The sequence below is a fragment of the Micromys minutus genome (genome assembly GCF_963924665.1).
Source record: "Micromys minutus genome assembly, chromosome: 2".
Taxonomy (NCBI): domain Eukaryota; kingdom Metazoa; phylum Chordata; class Mammalia; order Rodentia; family Muridae; genus Micromys; species Micromys minutus.
In genome coordinates this window covers 67,686,691-67,699,881 of record NC_137971.1, presented here as the reverse complement: position 1 = coordinate 67,699,881, position 13,191 = coordinate 67,686,691, and the positions used below count along the sequence as shown (strand labels likewise).

Genomic DNA, 13,191 nt, shown 5'->3' with positions numbered 1-13,191 from the left:
TATAAATTCTAGAATGACATTGGAGGTGAATGAAAACATTTTTTTTTTCATTGCAAGCTCTACCCAAAGCATTGGTAGATATGATCCAAAGACTCTTGATACATTAATTACTTAATCCATATGGTTGAGGGTAAAGGAGACCCAAAGCCTGCCCACACTATCTCTATCAGGGACAGTGTAGGGAAAGCACCTCTTCCTTTCCCTGCCTCCCAGGTCCTTCCACATGTCTCTCCAGCAGGAGAGACATCTTGTAAGATTTATCCTGAGGGAAAGTTGGACTTTACCCTTCCCAAAGGTAAGCTGCAGAAAGCACACAAGTCACAAGGCATTGAAAGAAGCATCTCTATTGGCATTTGCCAGGAGGAGATCTTGATGAGGGCTGGGTGTCCGAGGCCAGGGCAGCTTAAGTGTGGAGGTCATTACTAAGATGAAAAGTGCTGTGTAAAGCTACAAGGCCATGATTAAAGTAAAAAATAATGTAACTTTTTCAAATTTTCTCAGACCAGAGGACTAAGCCCAGGGCCTTGTGCCTGCCAGGCAAGCACCTACCACTGAGCTAAATCTCTAACAGTAGGTATTCAGTTAAGTGTTGTCTGTAGTTTGCTCATTTAGCAAGAAATGTATGGGTGATAAAGAAAAGAAGGATCCATTCTGGTTGTCCATTGTGGCCTCAAAATTTAGTGGTTGAAGACAGTTAAGTGCCATCGATTTTGTGTGTCAGAAATTTGGGCAGGGCTTAGCTGGGAAATTCTTCTGCTCCTCAGACCATCAAGCTAGAGTCTCAGTGTCATTTACCTGTGTTCTGCGTTGGAGAGCTCAGGATAGCTTCATATACATCATCAGTGCCTTTGTGAGTGCAGTTGCAAAGGTGAGCCCTCTTCCTTTGAAGGGAGTCTCAGGGCTTCTTCATCCAGTCTCCTCAATGGGTAGGATGGTATAACACTGTATAATTAAGCCTCAGGTTCAGAAATAGGAAGTAAATGTCAATAGTTCCTTAAAACACAGCATGGCTTCTGCCGTATCCTATTGTTCAAAGCAATTACAGAGCCCTCTCAGGTTCAAGGGAGGAAGCCGAGTCCTCATCTGATGATAAGAGGCATGTCCAAGTGTTACTGGCTGGCTTTGATGTGCCACAAAACTATAGAGAACGTTCACTTAGTGGTTCCAGACTCTTCAAAGTTGGCACCAGATATATTGATGTTTCCAAGGAAACCATTCACCATGCACTAGCTTGTAAATGAGACTAAATATTTTCCCCTGGGTATCATTATTATCTTATATTTTTTCCCTTCCAGGTCCTCCTCCAACTCCTCAAGATCCACTAACAGGTAATCACTTCTTTATGACATGCTAACTCCATGTTGGCAGATTCCAGGCAATGTCCAGGGATGTAGCACAACAGAGCTCCTGGCATGTGGGCGAGGGGCTTACTCCTCTGCTGCTACTCTGTAAGTGGTGACTATGCATTAGGAGGAGCACAAGGGAAAGGAATGCTGTGGGTCTTCCCAGGATAAAGTAGACAGAAAGTCAACCAGTTGGTAGATGTAGTTCTGCAGTCTATCTGACCCACACTCAGCCTGCTTGTCTAGGCACAGCCCTGGAGTAGATGTTCATAGATGCCTGTTTTTTCATCTCCAGTCATACATGTTATGTCTTGACCCTATTGTTATAACCTGTAGACGTGATCAGTGAAGGGTGGAATATGGTGGTAGACTGTTGTCTTATTGTCATCTTATTACTTGAGAGGTACAGGCAGGAGAGTTTGAGTTCAAGGCCATCCTTGGCTGTATCATAAGACTCTGTCTCTACAAAAAGGATTGGAGAATGGGCTCTGTGGTAGAGAGCACTTGCACAATACCTTGGATTTGATTCCAGCTTTCTCCTGTCCCAGAATATAATCAGGGCAGACATGTAGGACGTCTATAACCAACTCCCAGATCCATCTCAGGAAAGATTAGAAACCTGTGGGAGTCTGGGAGTATTATGAGGTGGTCAGAGAGGTGAAAAAGAAGAAACATCAAACAGCTTCATAAATGTTAGGCACAAATGAGGTGTATTGTGCTTTCAAAGTCCCTCCAAATGACTGGATAATTTTGTTATCTACTTTTTAGGCAGCATGCTGCCTTGTATACCTGTGTAGGGCCTGTATCTTTTCATGCTAAACTGACAATGACTGTGGAAGAACTAGATCTTTGTCTTATTTAACTTTCATAAATCCCCAACTCTACAAGTTCCAGTCTGAACACATTGTGTTAAAATGAGTGGACATTATCCAGCAAAGCACTTGCTGTGCACTGAGAGGTGGTCCCAGTCATAGGCTATCAACTACACCCATGATACCCTTCCTTCCCTGACCCACCAGACTCTGAAGTTGTCCAGCACTGTTGCTTCACAAACCTTTTCAAAGTACTTCCCCAACACAAGACAGACAGCCTGTCTCTGTGACATTCTCTCTCTATCTCTCATGATACAGAACCTAATTTTCTCCTAGCAAGCAAAGAGACTTTCCTTGTGGAAAGGAGAAATGCAGTAAACAAAGCATATACGTTAGACATCTCTTTGCAGATGGTGGGAGCAGAGGGGAAGATGAAGAAATCTCACGTGGTGAATTAGAACCATTCATGGTGAACCAGAATTAGACTGAATAGTTTCAGCTCACCAAAGGCAACTGCCACATGACCATGCTTGACTTGTCTTGATCACACTGTAGGCTGGTCATTCCTAAGGTCACTCAATGACGCAATGTTCTTGCAACATGACATCCTTTTCCTTATTTCAGGAGGAAGTAACTCTTGTGGAGGAGTCATTTCCAGCCTCTCTGGTTCATTTATGAGTCCACAGTACCCAGAAAACTATCCAACAGACATCCAATGTGTTTGGGAAATCCATGTGGAGAAAAATTTTCGCATAGAACTCATGATTCCAAATTTGAAGTAAGAAACTAGTTTTAAAGAAAAGGTTCAATCTGAATAAGAAAATTGATTTGCTTAGCTATGGAAAAGACGTTTTCTTAGTAAGAAAAATAGCATAAGATTATAAAGCATAGCATCATTTCCAGGTTCAAGTCTGAATGAATTTTGTAGTAGCATCTAATAATTCTCTTCTAACTAGAAAAATGCAACAAGTCATTTGTCAATGTTTTTGACACAGATCAACTTTGGGAATTTGTCTTTTAATTTTTTTATCTTCTAATCTTTTCTGGATTTATTATTTTTATTATTTTATTTATTTACATTCCAAATGTTTTACCCTTTTCCACATCTCCTCTCCACGAGTTCTTTAACCCATACCCCTTTCCTTTGCTTCTGAAAGGGTGCTGCCCCCATCCATTCACTCCCACCTCACCCAACTAGCATCCCCCTTTCCTAGAACATTAGGTTTCTACAGGATTAAATGCACCCTTTCCCACTGAGGCCAGACAAGGCAATCCTTTGCTACATATGTAGTGGGGCTCATGGACCAGACCATGTATGCTCTTTGGTTGGTGGCTTAGTCTCTGGGAGCTCCTAGGGGTCCAGGTTAGTTGAAACTGTTGTTCTTCCTAATGGTTTCCAATCCCCCTCAGCTCTTCCAATTCTTCCCCTAACTCTTCCATAGGGGTCTCCAACCTCAGTCCTCTAGTTGACTATAAGTATCTGTATCTGTCACAGTCAGCTGCTGGTAGAGCCTCTCAGGGGACTAAATGTTCAAAACCATTGAACTTATACACTAAGCACCGACATATGTCTTTCAGGCTAGTCTTTGCTCGTCTATGTTTTATACAGACTTTAAGAGGCTCCTTAGACATGTTGGTCAACTATTCCAGATGTGGGTATGCATTTTCTTAGTGTTCTCCAAAGTGAAAGACATAGAATAGCCATTGCCTTTCTTCTGACACAAAGGGTAATGTCCCATAGTTACCGTCACCTTCTCATGGCCATGCCAGAAAATAACAGCTGATGTTTAAGAATGCTGATTGTGTGTCTAGACCCCTGACTACATGTTTCTTCTACACCTATGTCCATGTGAATGACAAAGGACATTTAAACTGTCATTTTCAGGCACTATCCACCCTTGTTTTTTAAAGAGAGGTTTCACAGTGGCTTTGGGCTGTTGAAGTGGCGAGGCCAGCATAACCAGAATTTTCACATGGGTTTTGGGGACTAAACTCAGGTTTAATGACCGAGATATATCTATAGACCCTGGGTTCTAGGCTTTGTCATGCTCCAGCATCTTTATAGCCTACCATCCTCACTAGATATGAGGAAAATGAGACCTTGGAGAGTAACTAACTTGCCTGCTGTCAACAGATGCAGGTCTGTCTGATGTCAAAGCCCCAGTTTTTTTCCAGAAAATTCTTTACAAGGCCTTTCTACTCTGACGTGGCACACACCATGCTGCAGTAGAGCAAGACCACATGATTCCATGATAAACCAGCCTCGGCCAGACACCAAGTCGTAGTTCAATCATGACTGTGTCAAGGCTGTTAATTCAGACTTGCTTTGAACCCACCAAACGTCAATCACAAATTTCTAATGTATATTATCTCATGGCTGGTCAGAATCACTATGATTTTTAAAATCATGATAAAGTTGTATTAATAAACTTCATATGCTACCTAAGTAAAGAAAATAGAGTCCTGATTTGAGAAAGACTAGTGAATACTTCGTGCTCTGAGATTGTCACATCTTGGAGCATTGGTACTGAAGATGTTGGCAATGTGCCACTAATACCCAGCTTTCATCCCCCACCTCCAGCCTGGAAGATATCCTTGGATGTCCCTATGACTCAATTGAAATCTTCGATGGCCCCAGAATTGCATCGCTCTCCATGGGGAAGTTTTGTGCTCCATCAGCTGTGGTATTTTTCTCCTCCTCAGACATCTTGACAGTGGTGTTCCGCAGTGATTATATGACAACGAACACTGGCTTTTATGCTTTCTTCAATGCAATTCCACAAGATGGAAAGGAGTCAGGTAGGAAGCTTTAGGTAGCCTTGGGAAGATAATAGAGAACAATTTCTAACTTGACACTCCTATTCACAAAGCCTGGTTCAATTCCAAGCCACACCCCCAAAGACACACACACACACACACACACACACACACACACACACACACCACCTGCTAGAAGTGGTAGCATCACAAGGGAATATATTTTCTCACCAGGTTGCAAGCAGCAGTCAGATGGTAACTTACATCTGTAGGAATGCTGCAGAGGTAGTTATAAAAGACCAGGCAGCTTGCATGGGAAACCATGCTGTATGCAGGGTCTTCAGGCTGCATCTGCTATCACTAGCTCCTTGGGAACTGTCCAGAGTCTGAAACGTGGAAGCCCAACACTTCTGGAGATTTCATTCCCCTTACCTGTCGACCCAACTCACATGTGTCATGCCTTGAACCTTCGGTGCACCCTGACTGGAGGCTTGGGGACTTCTGTTAGCCTTAGTCTTGTAGGAAGTCATTGTAGAGCTAGATTCGTGTTGTACCCTGCAAGGAACAGTGCCTGTCAGTTGTGAGGTTGCTGATGTTTAGGTTCTCCCTGCGGTAACCCCAATCATTCTTTGAGAATGCCAGAAAGCCAGATAAGGAGTAAGTTTCTGTCTGAAGTTTGGGTTTGTTTGTCTCTGAGGAAAGAACTTCCTATCTGTATGTGCTATGTGCATCTTATATATGTGTGGTTTTCCTGATCCATCCCAAGAACCTCTACAGTAAACACTTGATAGAAGTCTGACTTTACAAACAAGGAAACAGCTCAGTGAAGTAATTGTCATGTAGGGGCAGTAGAATGAGATTCAACCCTAGTGTCTTTCTTCCTCTATAACTCTTGGGCTTCATTTGGAATCAAGACAACCTCATGGGTTTGCACTTGTGATGATCTTGGCCATGGCACAGCTGTTAGAAGTTCTTTCCTTCCTTCCTTCCTTCCTTCCTTCCTTCCTTCTTTCCTTCTTTCCTTCCTTTCTTCCTTTCTTCCCTTCCCTTCCTTCCTTTGTTTTTTTCTTCTTCATTTTTTTTTAAATTTTGGGGATAATACAATCACATTTCTCCCTTTCCCCTCCAAACTCTGCCATATAACCACCCTCCCCCACATACTCTTCCTTCCCCCATACTTCTTCCTCCTCTGCTTCTCCTCTGAGAGAGTAGAGGCTCCCTGGGTATCCTTCCTACTCTCACTCATTAAGTCTGTGAACTGCTAGGTACATCCTCTCCCACTGAGGCTAGACAAGGCAGCCCATTTAAGGGAGTGGGATCTGCAGGCAGGCAACAGCTTTAGGGGCAGCTCCTGCTCTAGTTGTTGGGGGAACCACATAAAAAACAGGCTGCACATCTGCTAAATATGTGTAGGGGGCTTAGGTCCAGTCCAGGTGTGCTCTTTGGTTGGTGGTTTAGTCTCTGAGAACCTTCAAGGGGTCAGGTTAGTTGACTCTGTTGGTCTTCCTATGGAGTTCCTATCCCCTTCGCCCCCCCCACATGCCTGACCCCAACTCTTCTGTAAGAGTCATCGAACTCTATCCAATGTCACGTTCTACATAAACCTCCCCATGCTCGAAACTGAAATCTTCCTCTGTTTAGAAGAAAGACCAGTGCTGAGGTTGGCAGGCAGCTCTGGACAGTGCTCAGGACGAGTGGAGATCCTCCACCAGGGAACCTGGGGCACCGTGTGTGATGACCTATGGGACCTGAATGAAGCTGAGGTTGTGTGCAGACAGCTGGGATGTGGCCATGCCATTGCTGCTCCTGGAAGTGCCTACTTTGGTCCAGGCTCTGGAAACATCCTTCTGGACAACATTCAGTGTTCAGGAAAGGAAAACCACTTTGGCCAGTGTTCCAGCTCTGCCTGGTTAGACCACAACTGTGGCCACCATGAGGATGCTGGAGTTATCTGCTCAGGTAGTTTGTCTCCCGTAATGGGTTCTTTCTAGGAGGAATCTTAGTGATGGATAGAAACCATGAACAAAGCAAGGGTGTGACTCTATTAAAAATGGCCATCTTAGTTACTTCTTACATAGCTGTAAACATACCTGATAGAAGCAACTTAGCAAAAGAAGGGCTTGGTTCTGATCCATGGTTCAGGTGCAGTCCACCCTGGCAGAGAGGTCATGGAGGACAGAGCTTGAGGCAGCTGGTCATAGTGAATTGGATGTAGGAAGTAGAGATAGATCAATGCTGGCACTGAACTTGCTTCTTTTCCTTCAGTCTAGGACCCCAGCCCATGCAATGGTGCTACCCCCATTTAGAGTGGCTTTTTCTTTCTCAGTAACCTGATCTATAAATCTCCTAAAGAAGCCCAGAGGTTTGCCTCCTAGGTTGTTCTAGACCTGGTACATTGACAAGAGCAACACCCCTTTAGCAAGATAGACGGAAATGCCGAGTACAACTGTTTTTGAAAGCAGATGCCCAGTGACACTTCATTGGCTTTTCCTATTGTCTGTACCGTCCCCAGATGTGATTAATGCCGCTCTCCCAGGGATACATGCCCACAGGAGAAAAAAATAATATTTTTATCTCCATGGAATTCAATTTAAATTCCCTAAACCCATTTATTTCCTATTCATGCAGATGCAGAGGTGACTCCATCACCAACAGGTAAGTCCAACACTGTAAATTCCATCTCTTCAAAGTTGAGAAACCTGTGTCCTGAACCCAGACACTGGTGGACAATGACCAGAGCAGTGATTTCCAATTCTGGCTGCACAATGGAAGCTTCTGGGAGTCCCAGTTCCTCTGCTGTTCCCAAGACTGGTCACATTAGAATCTCCAGGACCACCCCTGGTTGCCAGTAATCATCAAGCTCTCATGTGATTGCATTGTGCAGCGGAAATTTAAATGCCAGTGGCTCTTTAAAAACCCTGCACATTAACGCCCCCACGAGATGTGTAGTTGGAAAAGATGTATATATACATGAGTGTGTGTTAGTATGTGTATGTCATAAGCTATAAAAATTAAAAAGAGAGTTATGGGGATGAGTTTTTAAAAGGGGCAAGAAATAGAGAGTGGTAGAAGTTATGTGATAGGAGAGTAGATTTCGGAAGTAACTGGAGAGGGAGAACCAGGAAGAAGGGGTGAAGAAGCTCAGTGTGGGAGGGGACACCAAAAGCGGAATGCGGTGACACCTATGTTTGGAGACAGCAGATCATAACTCATGGCTCTGTGTTCTGTCCTCTCCTCCAACAGCAATAAATCAATAACTCCGACAAGAACTCTCAGGTCCCACCCACCTTGTTATTTTGAGACACTGTCTCTTATTGACCTGGAATCCACTGGATAAGTTAGGCTGGCTTGCCAGAGAGCCCCTCCCCCTCAAATTCACCCATCTTTTCCACCCTCATAATGGTATTAGAAGCATACAGCACTATGATTAGCTTTTTTTTTTTTAATGTGGGTTCCTGGGCTAAAACTTATGTCCTTCCATTTGCAAGACAAGTGCTTTACCAACCGAGCTATCTCTCTAGTCCTTTAGAATATAGACTTCTCTAATGGCCCTCCTAGACTCTTGCCCACCCCATGTACACACACATACATGCACCCATACAAGCACACACACAAAAGTGTAACCTGGATATCTCCCTACGTGCCCTCAATGTATATACATCTTGTGTCGCTTTCATCAGTTTCAGAGTCCTACACACCAATCATATATAATCCGTCCTCCCACATGCCCGTCAAACTGCGGCTGTCCAGACCAACCACATCACTGCCCCTGCTGTGATTCCCACTGTAGAATCTGATGCCATTCTAGATTTTACATCTGGGAAAATGCCAAGTGCATTCCTGAAGGTGCCAATCACAAGTCTCTCATCTGCTTTCACAGAAGGAAGCAAGTCCTGTGGAGGAGTAATTTCAAGTCTCTCGGGCTCCTTCTCCAGTCCTTGGTATCCTACTAACTACCCTACTGACACAGAGTGTATCTGGGAGATACATGTGGCTGAGAAGTTCAACATAGAGCTGACGATCCCAAGCCTGAAGTAAGCAGCTTTGCCTTTCTCTGCTCTAATGGCCAGACTAGATTTGAATCTGCGATTTCCCAAGAATAAGACCTTTTCCATGGGTTTTTTTACTTTTCAGGTGGCCATTGATAGTTTTGGTTGTGGGTGTCTTGTAGTCAGTCATCCCAGTATCTCACTCATTGGGGTAATACCCATGAACCTCAAGTCACCAAGACATGGAGCTCCAGCTGGGTGGTCCATAGCTGAAGACCCTGCCCCTCTTCATCACATCTAAGTTCCCTACTCCTGAAAGATACAGATTGGGTCTTCTTTGTTTTCATTCCCTGGTCATCTTTTCTCAGATACGATGTGGCTTTTCCCTTCAAGAATTCTATCAGGGAATTTTCTCCAAAAATTAAGGAGTTTTATTCATTTCTCCCATCAAGTATCTTGTGTTACCTACTTCAGCCATCATCCATTTGAAAACACTTACTCATATATTAATGTATATCTATATGTATATGCTTATGTGTATACCTTTAAATATTGCATATACAGTGTCCCTTGGTGTTCATAGTATGGCTCCAAGACACCCCCTCAGCTGCCACAGAAGTCTAAATCTCATATCAAATACTATAGTATTTAGATGTAACCTTTGTACACTTTTCTGTGTTCCTTAAATCTGTCAGGCTATAATAACACCCAAGAAATGCAATATAAATGTGGGACAAATTGTTGTTTTGCTATATTGATTCTGGAATAGTGACCCCAAAAAAGCCTAAGCATGCTCAGCACAAAGATGTATATTAAATATTTTTTGACTCATACGTAATTAAATCCTCAGATGCAAGAGGCCAACTGCAAATACATGCAAATATTCATATAGGTAACTTCTTAATTATAAAAATGTTTCCAGATACTATGAAACCACGGTCTTGTCTTTCTACACTGTCACATCATGGCCGACTTTATCTCTTCAGTTTGTCCAGACCTCTGAGTTTCTTTCTTCCTGCCTTCATTACTCACAGCAGCCAATGGTCCAAGTTCTCTCTTTAAAGATGTAAAACTGGGGGACAGTGAAGCAGAGCATGCCACACTCTCACCGCACCAAAGAGCTGTAACCCCCCAAATCTCCTATAATCTACTTACTCACTAAAGCATAAATTCCTCCTCTACCTTTAAAGTACACTGATTATGGAGTAGTTTAATATTTTGCCCAAAACAAGGAGAAAGATGATAATTCTGAAGTTTGATGGTTTTTAAGTCAAAATATATTGTTATTTACATCTTCTTTCTTGGGCTATAAAATTTTTATTTTTATTCCAAAGGACTTTTCAACTAGAAGTGATTGTAATACCTGCTTCTAAGGTACTTCTCGAGGTCTGGGGTCACATTTAGGTATCCTATTTGGGGTTGGCTGGGAGGCACTGTCATCTAATGGATAGAGGTGAAGGCTGTTAAATGTGATGATCTGGACAAACCCCTCCATCCCTCCCAAGAAGTTTTCCAGCACCACCATAGTATCATGGTGAGACTAAGATTAAGTAGCTCTGCCTTATGCAGAGGCTTGTTTTTTCTTTTTACTTCACATTTAAGTGGTAAAAGTGTATCTATATATGCTGGATGGAGAGATAGCTCAGTCAGTAAGGTGCTTGCCTGGCAAGCAAGAGGATCTGAGTTCAATCCTCAGAACCTACATGAAAACATGCCGAGTAGGGCAATACATACTTGTAACCCATTGCTAGAGAGGAGGAGCCAGGCTGATCCTTGAGGTCCAGTGAGAGACCATCTCTCAAAAGAGATAGATGCTAAAGAGATAGATGGTTTATCCCTCTCCCAGAAGAGATGGATGGTTTTTCTGTTTAAAATTTTTTCTTACTAAGCATTTTTGGTTTTGAAACTAATAATTACTCAAATTGAGAAAAATATGCAAACTGGGCCACACTGGTATCTTTAGTTGTCTTGGCAACCAAGGATTTATGACTCAGGTAACTTACAAAAGCTGGCTCAGTAGCTGCAAGAAGGAACTACAGAGAAAGTCTGAGCAAAAAGAGAAGAAGTGGAGGGACAGTCACCTGGCTGTGGCTATACCATTGTCTCACTTGGTCTGTCCCATGGGGAAGCCTCTGGCTATATAATTATGTTAGCTATTTCTAGTTAAGCTTAAATTATCTTTCTTTAACACAAAAGTAGCCATTTATTTATTACTTTTGGGCCACTGGGGATTGAACTTAAAGCTTCAAGTGTTTCATGCAAATCCTATACTGCTGAGCTGTGGTCTCAGCCCCAATAGTTACCTACAAGAAATAGCTCCAGTTCAGCTATTTATGTTGCAAATGAAAGTCAAGGTCCCTCTGGGGCTTACTTGGCATTTTTGCAATGAACACTTTGGGCATGGCCTTACTTTCCACATACATTGTGTCACTGCTTTTTTTCTTTGTTTCTTTCTTTAAAACGTGGGTTCTTTTGTAGCTGGGCATTTTAGTGCATGCTTTTAGTCCCAGTGACAGGCATATTTCTATGTCCAGGGCAGCCTGGTCTACATTGAGTTCCAGTACAGACAGGGCTACATAGAAAAACCCTTTCTCAAACACACACACACACACACACACACACACACACACACACAATGTTATTAGTTTTACTATTTTATTTTTAATTCACTTGGATAGGTGTCCAATGACAGATTTTAAAATCTAGTACTGAATTTGTGTGTAAAGTGAGGCCAATTGGTGTGTGGATATCCAGTATGTGTTTGTGATGAGAATTTATAATAGACACATAAACAGCTACTTGCTCAGAAATTATATATGTATATATCATGTTACATACTATGTAATACTTTCTATATTAGATAGGCATTAGTGTGCTTTCCACATACATTCATTGTTCCCACTCTGTGTGTGGGCTCCTGTCTAGGACTGGCCTTACAGTGCTGAACAGAAGAGATAAGACCTCTGATGCTAGGAGTTTACATTCTAGATGGAAAGGCAAACAGTACTGAATAAAACCAATTAACTCAGTGGAAAATTTCAGATAGTAAGAAGTTGGCATGTACTATGAAGTCAAAGCGATCGATACTTGAGAAACTAGGCTGGGAGTCAAGGCAGAAGAAGACAGCACAAGGGATGCCTGGCACAACTCTTTCGGCATCCAGGTTAAAGGGAAATGTGGGCAGTCTGGGACCTTGGTGAGAGAAGTCTTTTCAGTACTCCCTTTGTCATCATCTCCCTGACTCACGGTCTTCCTGACCATCTTATTCTTCGAGTCTCTGATAAACACTGAGGACCACCCGAAGCAGGACTTGAATTAGAGGGTCAGAGACATTAAAGAGATACTCAGGGTAAAAAGGAAGAGTGTCAGAAAGACTGAAAGCCAGGCTTCCTGATAAAGGATAGTCTGGGGGGAAGGGGGAGGGGCAGATTCAGGGGGTTCTTGGATGTGGAATGAGGAGTGTGGGTAGGAGGAAGGAGATGGTAGATTGGCCTGAGGACACTAATGCTCCTTTGATCCCCTCAGACTGGAGGACATCTATGGGTGCCCTTATGACTTTGTGGAAGTGTTTGATGGACAGCAAGTCGCCTCACTCTCCATGGGCAAAGTCTGCGCTGGGGCAGAACTTACATTCCTCTCCTCTTCAAATTTCATGACGGTGGTGTTTAAAAGTGACACCATGATCACCAACTCAGGCTTCTATGCCCTGTACAACACCGTTCAGCAAGGTGAAAGGCAAAACGGTGGGTATCCTGACACCTGCCTTGCAGGAAGTGCACTGGCTGTGCCTTGTCCCATTTAGAGAGAAGAGGCTTTTGAAATCCGGCCTGAATTACACCATACCTGGTGTGCCCACCTCTGCTGAGTGGCATCCTCACTGCCGGTCATAGCTTTTACCCCTGCTCTGCCAGCCACAGTCACTGTCTTCCGCTAAGCATCTAGAAACAGATGGCTGAGGTCTCCTGTCTCCCACTGTGTGTGTGGGTTCTTTCTCAGAGGGAGGAAAGAGGTGCTATGGAAAATTATTCTGGAACTGTTCCAGAGTATAATTGTCAGTCTTTCTCCTGGCTGGGTTAATCACACACCATCCAGAACACTCGAGAACCTCTCAGGTTTTTTCTGCATGGTGCAAGAACATTCCGGTGGCTTAATGTGAGTTCTCCTTCAGCTGGGATACTTTTGAGAGATTAGGAGACTCTAAAATACTGGGCTGGGAGATGGCTCAGTGGGTCAAAAACCTGAGTCCAGGTGGCAGAGACAGGAGAGTTCTCAGATGCTCACAAGCCTACT

The 13,191-nt window shown here is 43.3% G+C and overlaps 2 protein-coding genes across 2 annotated transcripts in view; both read left to right on the top strand.

Moving 5' to 3' along the window:
- The window catches only part of LOC308417647 (putative DMBT1-like protein), a gene marked incomplete at both ends in the record, with an annotated part of 59,150 nt that extends 50,200 nt beyond the window's left edge, over positions 1-8,950 (top strand). Inside the window, 6 exons of the mRNA XM_080912993.1 lie at positions 1,296-1,328; positions 2,780-2,933; positions 4,737-4,954; positions 6,554-6,871; positions 7,541-7,567; positions 8,793-8,950. Of these exons, the coding sequence (XP_080769119.1) occupies positions 1,296-1,328; positions 2,780-2,933; positions 4,737-4,954; positions 6,554-6,871; positions 7,541-7,567; positions 8,793-8,950 (908 nt within the window). The remainder of the gene's footprint in view (positions 1-1,295; positions 1,329-2,779; positions 2,934-4,736; positions 4,955-6,553; positions 6,872-7,540; positions 7,568-8,792) is intronic.
- Positions 8,951-9,995: 1,045 nt separating this feature from the next.
- Positions 9,996-13,191, top strand: part of LOC308417646 (scavenger receptor cysteine-rich domain-containing protein DMBT1) — a gene marked incomplete at both ends in the record, with an annotated part of 50,834 nt that continues 47,638 nt past the window's right edge. Inside the window, 2 exons of the mRNA XM_080912992.1 lie at positions 9,996-10,024; positions 12,427-12,629. Of these exons, the coding sequence (XP_080769118.1) occupies positions 9,996-10,024; positions 12,427-12,629 (232 nt within the window). The remainder of the gene's footprint in view (positions 10,025-12,426; positions 12,630-13,191) is intronic.